At 44.4% G+C, this 14,539-nt stretch overlaps 1 protein-coding gene across 6 annotated transcripts in view; it reads right to left on the bottom strand.

Annotated features, from left to right (window-relative positions):
- NPTN (neuroplastin) overlaps positions 1-14,539 on the bottom strand; it is a 72,533-nt gene that overhangs the window by 7,059 nt on the left and 50,935 nt on the right. For 4 of the 6 annotated variants that reach the window (XM_009210569.1, XM_009210570.1, XM_003901163.3 and 1 more), the window contains 2 exons: positions 6,770-6,903; positions 3,312-3,585 (listed from right to left, as the gene is read on the bottom strand). In XM_009210569.1, the coding sequence (XP_009208833.1) occupies positions 3,312-3,585; positions 6,770-6,903 (408 nt within the window). Of the gene's footprint in view, positions 1-2,871; positions 2,965-3,311; positions 3,586-6,769; positions 6,904-14,539 lie in introns of all 6 variants that reach the window. The other 2 variants (XR_002523116.2, XR_002523117.2) reach the window with 1 other exon arrangement.

Genomic DNA, 14,539 nt, shown 5'->3' with positions numbered 1-14,539 from the left:
ACTCCATGATTCACCTGTTCCTGAAAATACTGAAGGTAAAGGTGATCTGTAGATTAATCCACCTAGAAGACAACGTAGTGGGCACTGATCCTCAAAGAGACCATACAGGGGACTAAAGGGACACAGGTGGGAACTTTCATGTAGGAAATGGCCTGAGAATACTCCAGTAGATCAAGAAAAAAGACATGGGGCTTTCTTTTCTTTTTTTTTTTTTTAAGGAAGCAGCTAAACCTCAATCCTAAGCATTTTCAATGTGAGAAATCTAAAGTAATATTTGATTTTCTAGTGAAACATAAACTAAACTATATAAGTTGAAATTTGTGCTTTTATACTTTTGTATCGTTCACTTAGTGCTTTTGTAGTAAGGGGATGAGTTACCAAGAACTCACAGACTGCTCAAAATATGAAGACTGTGCGTTCACATAAAAAAAGTTCAGTGAGTCTGAAATGAGCCATGGGTGTATCTTGATAATAAAGTGCTAGTTGGCAAAGAAGAAGTATGCCAGGCCTATAAAAAAATCCCCATTTTCCTAATGGTATAAAAAATCCAACACAGAGCCACAGATGGTTATCTGATAGGTAAACACTTAATCACCTCTAACACTCCCAAGTTTGTGTCAAATATAATGTACCTCTTCATTTATTCCAAAAAGGAGTGTATGTATATATCTAAATGAAAATTTGGGGAGGAGCGCATGGGAAGAAAGCAGACAGGTAAGTTTGTTCTTCCTATGGAGTGCACAGGGGTTGAGGGAACTGGCTAAAGAAGGAAAAGGCAGAGAAGAAGGAAAACTCACCAAAGAACATTCAACTTTTTCTTTTGTTTAATGATTACTTCCAGGAAAGGAGAAGAAAAGCGGGCAGGGGTGGAAGCAGGGAGGAATTTGAGAGAAAGAGAGAAAGACAGAGGAGAAAAACAGAATGGAAATGCTGGAGCAAGGACAGGGTGTGAAGATGGAGAGTGGAGCCTGGCCCTCACTGGCTGGCAGGAAGGGAAGGAGAGAAGGCAAACATTGCGATTATTCCAGCATCTCAGATTTTTCACCCCAATGCAACAACGAAGTAAATGCTGCTTTCGTTACAATATTCTCCCAAGAGACTAGAGCAAGGAGGTTTTACTTTGCACTTACCCTGCCGTCATCTCTTTTACGGGTAGGATTCGTTCACTGTCTATAATAACTTAGTTTAAAAGAGGTATTTCCAGGAAGCTGTTCAGATTTGCTGGCCACAGATGTCTCCTATAACAAACTGGTCCCCCATTTGAATTCAATAACCAAGGAACTCTTAAAAAAAGAGAGCTGCTTCCCTGGGCAGGTGTCTGCACTTGTCCAACAGAACAATCCTAACCATTTCTCAAATCTAACCTGCCACATGCACTGTGATCGCAACCTCATAAGCGCAGTGACTTCTTATAGGCTGCTGCGTCACTCTCACCAGTGGCAGCCAGCCTTGCCTTAACATTTACAAATCAGGTTCTGAAGCCCATCTATGCCTTCTGTTACCTGACTTTTTAAGCTTCTCAACCTTTCCAAAGGGCAGGCTGAGGAAGGTGGTATTGGCAAAGGAAAAGCATTCTGGGGGGATAAAAAGGCCCTTTTCAGGAATGAGGCATAACTGATCCCACAGAGCCAAGCTGAAAACACACGAGAGACAGACAGCTCTTTCCCTTTACTCCCAGATCTAAACAAAGGTGCACTCTTGCCTTGGGAGTCCTAATATGTAGCAGAAAAAAGAACTATCTGGAGGAAAAAAGCATTAGGAGTACATGAAATCCCAAAGAAAGCAGGTTCACTTCATAAAGTAGGAAAGTAAAGCTCCCGGGGACGCTCCCAGGTTGCAGGAAACTAGAGACTCATTTACAGAGGCCATCTGCTCCCAGCCAACGTCCCTCCCGTGCCTCTGCCCAGCTCACTGCTGAGTGCACACCTGGAGGGAGTCACCAGATACTGTCAGTGTCATCAACAAACCTCCTCACCAGCCACTCACTCTACTTACTGCAGGCAGAGAGATTTAGAACTGCTGAGAAGAAAGAAAAAGATGGGGAAGGGGCTGTTGCTCTCAAACATGTCCTCCCAGAGAGTCTAAAGCCAATGGCATGCCTCTGGGGCCACACTTTCTGAGGGGGCACCAGATGTCACTTTGTATTCTCCACTGGACAGCCAGCTCTGTGGAGCAGGATACAGCACCACAGGTGCACAAACACAGGCCCCAGAACAGCTGGACTACAGCTGGCAACCCCACCATTACCCCAGGTTGGCTGCCACTGAGCCCAGGGGCACACCCATCTGTCTAGTCTAGCCAGGGACAGACTAGTAGTGGTAACAGTTGGCCAATTAATTTCTTTATGCTGGTCATGTTATAGGGTGGGGATGGGGAGCCAGCTGGGAACCTGAAGTACTGCAGATAGAAGTCTCCATCAGCAGCTTCCCCCCTCACAGGGTGAGAGACCAAAAAATCGATCACCAAAAATTTCCCAAGGCTTTTCTGACTCTAGGCATATCCAATAACCTCCGATTTCAGCTCTTGCTCTTTCCAGTGCTTAATGGTGTGCTGTGGTTCTGCTGCTACCATCTCCTCCCTTCCCTGACCCTAGGTCAGCTTGAGGGCACAGCCTCGGGGCATGGACTCCATTTGTTCTGCCTTCGCTATCTCTGTCTTACACTAGATGGGTGGATACATCAGACTCTCCTTTGTCTGTGAGACACAGATGGAAAGCCACCCAGTAGAGAGCCTTGGAAACCCATCAAAGGGACCAACCAAGGAACCAAACGCTGGCTCGTTCCAATGGCTTTTCTGAGAACAGTCTGACTGGGCTGGGGCAGTTACCTACAGGGGCTACACCAGGCAACCATGTGACAACCAGTTAGGTACCTTAAATCTGCCTGAAAGGCCAGGTGGCCTGCGATCTTGGGGTGGCTTCTAGGCTTGACTTGGATTCTCCTCAAGCTCAATCTGCCTGATGATCTGTATTGAAGGAGGACAGAGCTGAACAAAGAGACTGACAGCTGCCCATTCACCGCATGGGGCCTGAAAGGCAGATGGGACTAGGGTTTGGAAAACACCCAAACAGAGGGAGAGAGCTAAGGACAGCTCTAGATGGCTAATGCAAAAAAAAAAAAAAAAAAAAAAAAAAAAGAAAGAAAGAAAAAAAAATCTTACGGGTAGGGGGTAGGTTAGGAACTGGTATAAGAATTTTCCTTCTTTCCTTTAGGGATTGAATCCCAACATCCCTATAGTCCTCTTTGGGTACTTGGAAACCACCCGAAGGAACCAACCCCAACAGTACAGCTATTTTGTAGGGATGCCCTTACCGTCAGGAACCTCATCTGGCCTCTTCCTCTTCTCATACACAACAATGATCACCACAAGGATGATAATTTCAGCCAGAATTCCCAAGAAAGGCCAGAGTGGGGCCAGGTGGCTCCGCACCCTGAGGACAGTGACAACAGAGGCGGAGCCAATGGCGTTGGTGGCGTTACATTCATACTCGCCAGGGTCTTCTGTGATCTGCAGGTTCACAATGTTCAACTCAGTGTAATTTTCCTTGTTGATGATGAAGAAGCGGCCAGAGGTGTTGACAATGTCCTGCAAAGAAGTGATAATACACAAAGGTGAGAGTGAGTAATTGAGCTCACGTTCAAGAGAGGGTGACACTGCTCTCCGTTCTTTTCAGGCACCAGCCAGAACGAGGAAGCAGTGTCTACGGGCATTTCATTAATGATTTCCCTTCAGTATCAACAACAACAAATCAACACACTTCTGACAGAGCCAGGCGAGCCTCCCTTACCATCGGTCCTCGGACTTCCCCAACTTCCACGAAATGAGTGCAGGTCCTATTGCCTGGAGACTCAGAAAAGTCCAACAACCTAGTAAATGCTTCCTCAAACACCAGGTAAGAAACCACAGCAGAAAGAGGATGGCGGGAGGAGGAGTGCAACCCCCACAGTCAGGCATGCCTGGGGACCTCAGATCTCTCTGATGACCTCAGAGTCAGCACACTGACTTCATGCTTGGTGAGTTCTGAGGAAGTCTTCTTAAACTTCCTCCACAAACAATGCTAAGAACTCACTCCTAGTCAGACTGGGGGAAATTCATAACTTTCATTTAAGGACTACAGGGTTAAGAGGAAAGGTTATCCAATCAATCAACAAATGTTTATGACTGGGCATAGAGGCTCATGCCTATAACCTCAGTACTTTAGGAAGCTAAGGTGGGATGATCGCTTGAGCCCAGGAGTTCAAGACTGGCCTCGGCAACAAACTGAGACCCCATCTCTACAAAAAATCAAAAACAAAATTAGCTGAGCATAGTAGTGTACACCTGTGGTCCCAGCTACACAGAAGGCTGAGGCAGGAGGATTACTTGAGCCTAGGAGGTTGCCGCACTCCAGCCTGGTAGACAGATCAAGACCCTGTCTTAACACAAAACAAAACAAACAAATAAAATAGAATAAATATTTACTAAAATATGTTGCATGCTTTACATCCTACTAAGGGTAGGTGGGAGGGAGAAGGTGAGATAGGGAGAAGACAGACCTAAAAATAAAAATGAATAAGGAGCTTGGCCTCAAAAGGGAACCAGACATCCAAAGAGGGATGACTGATTACAGGAATGTGTTAAGAAGCCCCAGCAGAGTGTGTATAGAGTGCTGTAGGGCACAGTGAGCGGCCACTGTCGGAAAGAGGCAGGGAAAGCTTCACAGATGAGCTAACATTTGCAGTAGACTGTGGAGGAGGACAGCTGATCAAATAGGGAGGCACAGTGCAGGCAGGGATTCACATGGGTGCGAAGGCAGAGGTGCAAGAGTGCACAGGCAGAGGCCGGGACTCAGCAGGATGGCTCACTGCACTCAGCTCATGAGATCCCGGCAGGGAAAAAACAGACTCATGTGTCTTTACCCTGCAACAACTAAAGCACAATCAGAAATAGGAGAGAAAAAGGGGAATATTATCCTGGAAATGATTCTAGGTACAGCATACAATCTTGTCAGCATTTGAGTGCAGCTGCATCTGAAATGGGGAACTCGTAGCTTTTAAAACAGCTAGTCTGTGATGCCTCAAGCTTTATCTTTCAGATTAAAACACATACTGAGTTAATTCCAACCTGCTTTGGCAAAAGCTCAAGGGCACTCCTTCCCAGTGACCAGCAGAGAGAAGTGGACATTTCCTCGCCAGTGCCTTAGAAAGTTCAGTGTCTTGTAAAAAAGACTCAACTCAGCATCTTCACCTCTCCAGTCCTCACCCTGCTCCCCCTTATTAACGGGTCTCTGAAATCATCGCTGATGTTGGAGTCATTATTACAACTCAACGTTTTATTATCGAGATGTCATGAAGTGGGAAGAATAATGGACTTGAAATTTTTAAAAAAACTAGATAGAATTCTTGGTTTTGCCACTAATTTATCTTGGCTATTATGGAACCCTTCCAAAGAAGCTGGATTAATGATCTTTAGGGTCCTTTTGGATTCTGAAGACATAATCAAAAAGGATCCCCAGGATAGGAGGAATGCTGACACCACCTCTGAGAGAAAAGGTAACGGGTCAACAATCATAATGAGAAAGTTGAGGGTCTAAAGCTCTGACTCTCCAAACACCATCATGAATCATCCCACTGATCGAAAAAGATGTTCTCTTTGATCTTTTCTGGGGCAAATACCATCAGGTTCCCAACGTCTAAGGCTGCCAAGGCTGCCCTTGGACCTCCTCAGGTTGCCCCGATTCCTTATCGGTATGTTCTGTGTTGCAGGAATGTACTAGTAATTGCCCTCAGTACTTTGTTTCCCAAAAAACAAGGCAGGTACTCTAAGACCACTTCAAGAACAGTATTTTCTTCAGGATAAATAGATGAGAATTAGGCTCAGTTCTTTCAGTGTCCTATCCTGAAGGCAAGTGATATGGATTGGATTTTGTCTCCACCCAAATTTCATGTTGAATTATAATCCCCAGTGTTGGAGGAGGGGCCTTGTGGGAGGTGACAGGTTCATGGGGGCGGATAGCCCCCTTGCTCAAGTTCCTGTGACAGTAAATTCTCACGAGACCCTATGAGACCTGGTTGTTTAAAAGTGTATAGCACCTCCCTCCTTCGCTCTCTTCCTCCTTTCCAGTCACGCAGGACCTGCTTGCTTCCCCTCCACCTTCCACCATGATTCTAAGTTTCTCTACTTATAGGGATCATTTAGGAAGAAATAAACAGCAACTGTAGTCTAAAAAATAGGTAAAGTTTCAAGGATCAAAGAAGCCTGAGGGGGAGGCTAATTCTTTGGATTTAGCTTTCTTTTATCTTAACTATATTATCTGTCAATGCCTCACCTTTAGTTACAGTAATCTGAAAGCAATAAAACTCAAAGCAGGCCAGATGTCACTCTGTTGTCTAAGATAGGAAAGATCATCTTTCCTGTGTTTCCTGAGGCCTCCCCGGCAATGCTTCCTGTAAAGCCAGTGGAACTGTGAGCCAATTAAACCTTTTTTCTTTATAAATTACCCAGTCTCTGGAAGTTATTTATAGCAATGTGAGAATGGACTAATACAGCGAGCAATCTAATCTCTTACCAGATGGACAGCTTTAACAAATCATGTACAGGGATTTTTGTGCCGGAAGAGACTATCATTGACCTCCTGATTCATGCTGTAAACCGTTCATGACTCTAGAAAGGGTGACCCTCGCCATGCACACATCTGAGGATACAACTAGTAAAGTAACTGACCCACATGTCTGGACCTCTGCAGGGAAAACTCCAGCAACCAGAGACCCCGGGCCTGCCTCCTACTCACCATGGGCATCCCGTTCTCCTTCTTGCGCCATATCCAGTCTGGGTGGGGGTAGCCAACTGACTTGCAATACATCGTGGCATCCTGCCCTTCATTCTTGTTCTCACTCCGTTTATGGCCAGTGATGTCAGGAGCGGCTGTGAGAAAGCGTTAGACGCAGTTACCATGGAAGCCTACTCCAAACAGGATACAAAGGCCCCACCTTCTGGCTCAAGAGCCCTGCTTGTAATGTAATCAGTCTTTATGCTTACTGTCATACTCAGCTTTGATGAAGAGCACTTCAGGTCAGAATAGGGTAAAGGGACCAATCCCATCCTCTACTCCCACCCACTAAAGATGTCCAGGCAGATACCAGGGTTACTAATACGTGAGGCTCTACTAATTAGGTGATTCTCCAACCTACTGGAAAAGGTTGCAGGCCCAACTGCCCTTGATTAAGCCCACCTTTAAAGAAAAATGCAAACAAATGCTATTAACTCTTCTATTAGCCCAAGTTTTTTCTTAAAACACCTGCATGAACAACAATTACACATCCTGTCAAATATCACACATTCCCTTAAGGAAATGAGATTCTGAGATAAAACAACTACAATCAAATCCTATTACAAGGTATGTAAAAACAATGAATGCTTGGAGAAGCTACTCAATGAATAACAATGACCAAGGCTCTCCCAGGAAAGAGGGAATCCAGAAACTGGTCTTCGCAAGGAAGAAGAAAGGAATGAACAGGAAATTCAACCAGTCTCCCAAGAGATTTTTTTGTTTTTATTGAATGATTGACTGAGATGGGGTCTTATTCTATCATCCAGGCTGGAGCATAGTGGTATGATCACTGCTCACTGTAGCCTCAAGCTCTTGGGCTTAAGTGATCTTCAGCTCCTGAGTAGCTAGAACTACAGGCACATGCCACCACACCTGGTTAATTTTTAAATTTCTTGTACAGACGAGGTCCTTACTGCATTGCCCAGGCTGGTCCTGCACTCCTGACCTCAGTGATCCTCTCAACTTGGCCTCCCACAGTGCTGGGATTACAGGTGTTTGCATCTGCACCTGGCCCCAAGACCTTTTATTAACAACTTAAGACTCTGCCTTGGACGCCTGATTTGCAACAATTCTTAGACTGAACCCAATATAGAAGGACTTTCAAGACATACTAGAGGCTGTTGCTCTTCCTTATTTATAGGGATCACTTAGGAAGAAATAAACAGCAACTGTAGTCTAAAAATTAAGTAAGTTTCAAGGATCAAAGAAGCCTGAGATAAAAGCTAATTCTCTGGATTTAGCTTTCTTTTATCTTAACTGTATTACCCGCCAATGCTTCACCAGTTACAGTAATTTTTTTTTTTTTTTTGGAGACAGAGTTTCGCTCTTGTCGCCCAGGAAGGAGTGCAATGGTGCGATCTCAGCTCACAGCAACCTCTGCCTCCCGGTTTCAAGTGATTCTTCCACCTCAGCCTCCTGAGCAGCTGGGATTACAGGCATGCGCCACCATGCCCAGCTAATTTTGTATTTTTAAGAGAGACAGGGTTTCATCATGTTGGTCCGGCTGGTCTCGAACTCCTGACCTCAGGTGATCTGCCCACCTTGGCCTCCCAAAGTGTTGGGATTACAGGCGTGAGCCACCACGCCCAGCTAATTTTGTTTTTTAGGAGAGATGGGGTTTCACCATGTTGGTCAGGCTGGTCTCGAACTCCTAACCTCAGATGATCTGCCCGCCTCAGCCTCCCAAAGTGTTGGGATTACAGGCGTGAGCCACCACGCCTGGCTGGGTTACAGTAATCTGACAGCAGTAAAACTCAAAGCAGGCTAGATGTCACTCTGTTATCCAAGATAGGAAAGAGAATCGATATGCCTTGGTCCCAATTCCAGTTTTGTTGGTTCTTTTGTTATTCTGGGCTTTGCTGCTATAGCCATTATCAAATGGCTACTTCAGTCAATAAATTCCAAGCACTCCAAGGAGCAGGCTCCATAGCCACATAGGGCCCAGCATGTCCAGATGGGGACAGAAGCAGAAGGGTTACCATGTGCTGCTCCAGCCAGCCATGCTTCATTCATCTGGCAAACACCTGCTGAGCACCCACTACACGCCAGATATGTCAGACTGGTTGGGTAAGGCTTTTGTGATGAAGTGAACTTTAGCATGGTCGTGAAGAAAATAAGGGAGTATATACAAGGTTCCTGACCTGTGGTAAGTAAAGAATGTCACCTTTTTTTTTTGAAATGGAGTCTCGCTGTGTTGTCCAGGCTGGAGTACAGTGGTGTGATCTTGGTTCACTGCAACCTTCACCTCCCGGGTTCAAGTGATTCTTCTGCCTTGGCCTCCCAAGTAGCTGGGATTATAGGCATCTGCCACCACACCTGGCTAATTTTTGTATTTTTAGTAGAGATGGGGTTTCACCATGTTGGCCAGGCTGGTCTCGAATTCCTGACCTCAGGTGATCCACCCACCTCAGCCTCCCAAAGTTCTGGGTTTACAGGCATGAGCCACCACGCCTGGCTAAGAATGTCACTTTCTGACAGGCCAGGAACTCCAAGTTATCTTGGGACCTCAAGAGGAGAGGAATTTGCCCAACTCATAAGTAATTGAAGGTACAAACTCGACTTTTTGAAAGTCTTATCTGAGATTCTTCATGGAACAGAGTTCTGACAAAGCCAATTTAAAACCCTAAGTGAAAAATAATTATTCTTGCTGCACTTTATGCAAATAATCAGGCCAAGTACAGTAAGACTAAAGTTTATTTTTTAAACAAATTAGTTCTATCATGATTTGTTTTTAATAAAAATGGGGACTAGAGAGAGAAAAATTATGCTTCAAAAGAAAAACTACAGTGTACTGTTGTTAGCTGTTCTAGAGGTTTTTTCCTGCAGTTTAGATGAAATTCTAAATTCTTTGTGGGTTAGAAGTCCCCAGACTAATGCTTTCAAATCTTTGCTTTTAAAATTGGTAACTGTGCTCCTCATCCTAGGACTCATTATTTACCTTATAGTAGGCTGTTCACTTAAACACTGCAGTAAAACTACAGATGAGAGTAGTAATGTTTTTCCCACACAAGCCCTGGAATCCCAGCCAGGCCTGCATGAGTACACCTAGACAGTTACAAAGTGGTTCTGCTCTTCTCAGTTTGGGGTTCACTCCCATTCCCACTACGTCCCCTATCAGCAGGAAGAAGCCAGAGTAATCGAAGGCCTTTTCCCATCTTCAGAGCCTACACCTTAAGATTAAGGTATTTTAAAACCCCAAGGGAGGGACTGAAACCATCTTTGCAAAATTATGACTGAGACAGTGAAAGAGATCTAATTTAACTGACTCCATCTTACTTCTAATCTCCAAGCTGTGCTTGTTCGTTCCTGGGCGCAGGCTGAACTAACTTTGCGAGAAACTTATAGTTTAAACAAAGATAGTAACATCCCTTTCCCAAAATAGACCCCCTTCTTGCCTGGGGACTAGATTGTCTTTGTAGGACTAACATTAGCCACAAGATTAGAAATTATGGTTTAGGAGTCATGCAGCTGGAGGCTACAAGATTCTGACCCTCCCTGAACTGCTCCTAAGATCAGTGCTTGAGATATTTTGCAGACCCTGCACTTGATGGATCAGCTGGCCCCACCCAGATCAATAAACTGGCTCATCTGATCTTGTGACCCCCACCCAGGAACTGACTGAGCACAAGAAGACAGCTCCTGACTCCCTACGATTTCATCTCTAACCAATCAGCACTCCTGGCTCACTGGCTTCCCCCCATCCACCAAGTTTCCTTAGAAACTCTGCTCCCTGAAAGCTAGGGGAGACTGATTTAAATAGTAATAAAACTCTGGTCTCCCAGCAAAAAAGAAAAGAAGGGAGTAGGTCACACATATCTGTAGGAAGAACACTCTAGGTCGAGGGAAATGCAAAGGTCTTGAGGTAGGACTGTGCTTGTTATGTACAAGGAACAGCAAAGAGGATTTGATTGGAACATAGTAAGCAAGGAGAAGAGTGCAGGAGATAAAAGAAATCAGACAGACTGGGGACCCAGATTAAGCAGGACTTTGTAGGCCACCATCATGACTTTGGCAGTTACACTAAGTTAGTCGGGAAGCCACTGGTGAATACTATGTGCAGGTATAACATGATGGGTGTGTTTTAACAGGCTCCCCGTGGCTACTATGTGAACAAGAACGGTAGAGACAGCAGTGGAAGCAAGACCAAGCAGGCGGCTATTAAAGTCACCCAGGCAAGGGAGAGGCTGGTTTCCACGGGGGCAGTCATAGTGGAAATAACAAGAAATGGTGAGATTCCAGGTATATTTTGGAGGTTGAGTTAACCTATGTGCTAATGGATTGGATGTGGATTGTGAGAAGAAAAGGAGTCAAGGAGACACCAAGGTTTCCACCTGAGTAACTACGAGAATGTAGTTGACAGTTACTAAGATGAGGAAGATTTTGCAAAAGAATGAGTGGTTTTTGTTTGCTTAATCTTAGTTTGTTTTGTTAAAAGACAGAAATAGTGGTGGTAAAAACCAGAAGGTCAAGGTCTAGAAGAACATGGTAAGTTTAAGATACTTATTTAACATACGGCTAGGTGCGGTGGCTCACGTCTGTAATCCCAGCACTTTGGGAGGCCGAGGTGGGCGGATCACCTAAGGTCAGGAGTTCGAAACCAGCCTGGCCAACATGGTGAAACCCCGTCTCTACAAAAATACAAAAATTAGCTGGGCATGGTGGCAGGTGCTTGTAATCCCAGCTACTTGGGAGGCTGAGGCGAGAGAATCGCTTGAACGCGGGAGGTGGAGGTTGCAGTGAGCCAAGATCATGCCCTTGCATTCCAGCCTGGGTGACAGAGTAAGACTCTGTCTCTAAAAAAAAAAAAAGATACTTATTTAACATCCACGCAAAAATATGAAGTAGGCAGTAAAATAGCAAGTCTGGAGCTCAGGGAAATGTTCTATGTTAGAGATATAAATTTCAGATATCAGCTTATATGTGGTACATTTTCCCATTTTCACTCTCCTTTGACCCAAAGAGGACACCCACTTTGAGTCAGTTATTGGCAATAGTACTATGAATTCAGTACTATCAGCTTTTGCTTTGGGGACTCATTTCCAAGACTGTACATTAGAACCATCTAGAATGCTAAAAGTTGAGTTGGCAGCTGCACTGCCTCTGAAAAGTCACTATTCTGAAAGGACCCAGACTTAAAGGCCCAGACTGGGAAAGGGGCTCAAACAGTCTTCACTCCTGCCTTGGTGTGTGGGAGGAGAACACTACTTCCCCTCTTTATTCGACACTCTGGGAAAGGGTGGCTGCCATACTGGGGGACACTCAACCAACCAACGGAGAGGCCGGCACACTGAGGAACTGAGGGCACTACAGAGCCATGTGAGTGAGCTGTACACATGGAGTGGATCCTCCAAGCTCTGGTCAAGCTTTCAGATGACTGCAGCTCCAGCCAACAGCTTGACCGAAATCTCAGGAAAGGCCCCAAGCGAGAACACCCCACTAAGCTGCTCCCTAATTACTGACTCACAGAAACTGTGAGGTGATAAGTGCTTATCATTTTATGCCACTAAGTTTTGGGGTAATTTATTACACATATTTATAAGAATAGATACAAATATACCAATTGATGAAGCAGACATTACCCCACTTTTTAAAATGGGAAAACTCAAGTTTGGAAAAGTAACTTAATGTTTAAATGGTAAAGCTAAAATCCAAGTTCAGGGTTGTCTGAATCCAGAGACCATGCTTTTTGTACTTTAACATACTGAGGGGAGATAAACTAGAACAGAGTCTACAAAAATAAAAATATACAACATGCGAGGAGGGAGACCATTAGGACAAATATCTAATGCATGCAGGGCTTAAAATCTAGATGATGGGTTGATGGGTGCAGCAAACCACCATGGCACATGTATACCTATGTAACAAACCTGCACATTCTGCACATGTATCTCAGAACTTAAAGTAAAATTTTAAAATATATATATATTTATATATATATATTCATGTGTGTAGATACACACACACACACACACACACATATGCATTACTGGTAACTGCAGAGCAAATAGCCCAAAAGTTATCTTTACTTGTAGATGTGCTAAAACACCTCAGACCCAAAGCAAAACTGATATACCTGTCAGATTTTATTCTGTATTAGTACAGCGTAAAGAGAAGAGCTTCAGACCTGAAAACATGGAAATCTGGACTCGATCTCAACTTTATTACTCACCAACTGAATAACCCAGGGCAGATCACATCAAATACTCTGAGTTTTAGTATTGTAAAATGAGAGTAATACTCACTGTTTCAGAGGTCTTGTGAGGATTAAATTACATCTCTGTACTAATCTAGAACATGGTTGGAATTCAGGGTCAAGCATTTAAACATCAGTCAGGGAAAGGAAAGGCTAAGGCTTGGACTCTGTCATTAGTTCTAAGAAATCAAAGATACTGATTACTATGTGCTCTCCCCATTTGCTGATACAAACAGGACTTTTTTTTATAGCTCTAAAAATAAGGTTTAATCAGGTCAGATACTGATAAATTATCTGATTAATGGCCTATTTTAGTGCCTCACCTTCTATGGGCTTGGCATTTAATAAGGGACTGCTTAACCAGGTTTTGTTGGTCTAAAAGCAGGTCTGAGCGTCTAACTAAACCTTCATATCCTGACGGAGACAGAGACAATACTCTGAGCTTCCCTTTACCCTCTTAGTGGGGCACAGACTAAGTGGCAAGAGCGAAGGGTAGGAGCAACAAAGTTAACAAAAAGACCCTTAGAAGAGGTCTCTGATCCACTCAGGAATTCATTCATTCTCTGGACTTGTTCATTAAATATTCTAGTCACACTGGTTAATGGATATCCCTCCAGTATCCTAATAAATAGCAACACAGGGGTCCCAAAATAGTCTCAGTTATCCAACAGCACCTGACCCAATTTCATTATCTGGGCAGTCTGGGACTCTGGCTGAGGACAAATACATGTTCCTTCGTACCCTCTGCTACCCAACCTGGGGCACTAAGGGCAAAGGGTCAGCTTCTAGGCCAGGCTAGATGCTGTAGAAACTGTCAACTCAGGCCACAGAAGGATGTTTCAGATGATATTAAATAAAGTTAACAGAACAGACTTAAGAAAGCGATCAACAAATAAGACCTCTTTACAGACACTGCTTATTTGGTGCTCACTTTTTGTTTTGTTTTGGTTTTGGTTTTGTTTTTGTTTTTGGAGACGGAGTTTCGCTCTGTCGCCCAGGCTGGAGCACAGTGGCACGATCTTGGCTCACGGCAACCTCTGCCTCCTGGGTTCAAGCAGTTCTTCTGCCTCAGCCTCCCGAGTAGCTGGAACTACAGGCACCCGCCACCACGCCTGGCTAATTTTTGTATTTTGTAGTAGAGACGGGGTTTCACCATCTTGGTCAGGATGGTCTGGTCCTGAACTCCTGACCTTGTGATCCGCCGGTCTCAGCCTCCCAAAGTGCTGGGATTACAGGCGTGAGCCACTGCGCCCGGCCTTGGTGCTCACTTTTTAAAGCATGTTCATAACCTAGCAATTCATTTTCAAAGAAAAGAAAATCTATCCTTAAAGGTGTTGTCAATGAGTAGGCTGTTTCCAAGTAAACACAGAGATTCTGCATTCACGGTCTATTTGCTTCCTTCATACAACCTTATCAAATCCCAAAAACACCTATCTTTGTGGTGGACAAAATGAACACCTGGCTTAAGGCAGTGGGAGAGTGAAGATTTACTGCTTGCCAAGAGCTATGCCCAAGAAGGAATATGAGACTGGTCAAGA

This window comes from Papio anubis, chromosome 7, assembly GCF_008728515.1.
Source record: "Papio anubis isolate 15944 chromosome 7, Panubis1.0, whole genome shotgun sequence".
NCBI classification, from domain to species: Eukaryota; Metazoa; Chordata; class Mammalia; order Primates; family Cercopithecidae; genus Papio; species Papio anubis.
This window is presented reverse-complemented; position numbering and strand designations above follow the sequence as displayed.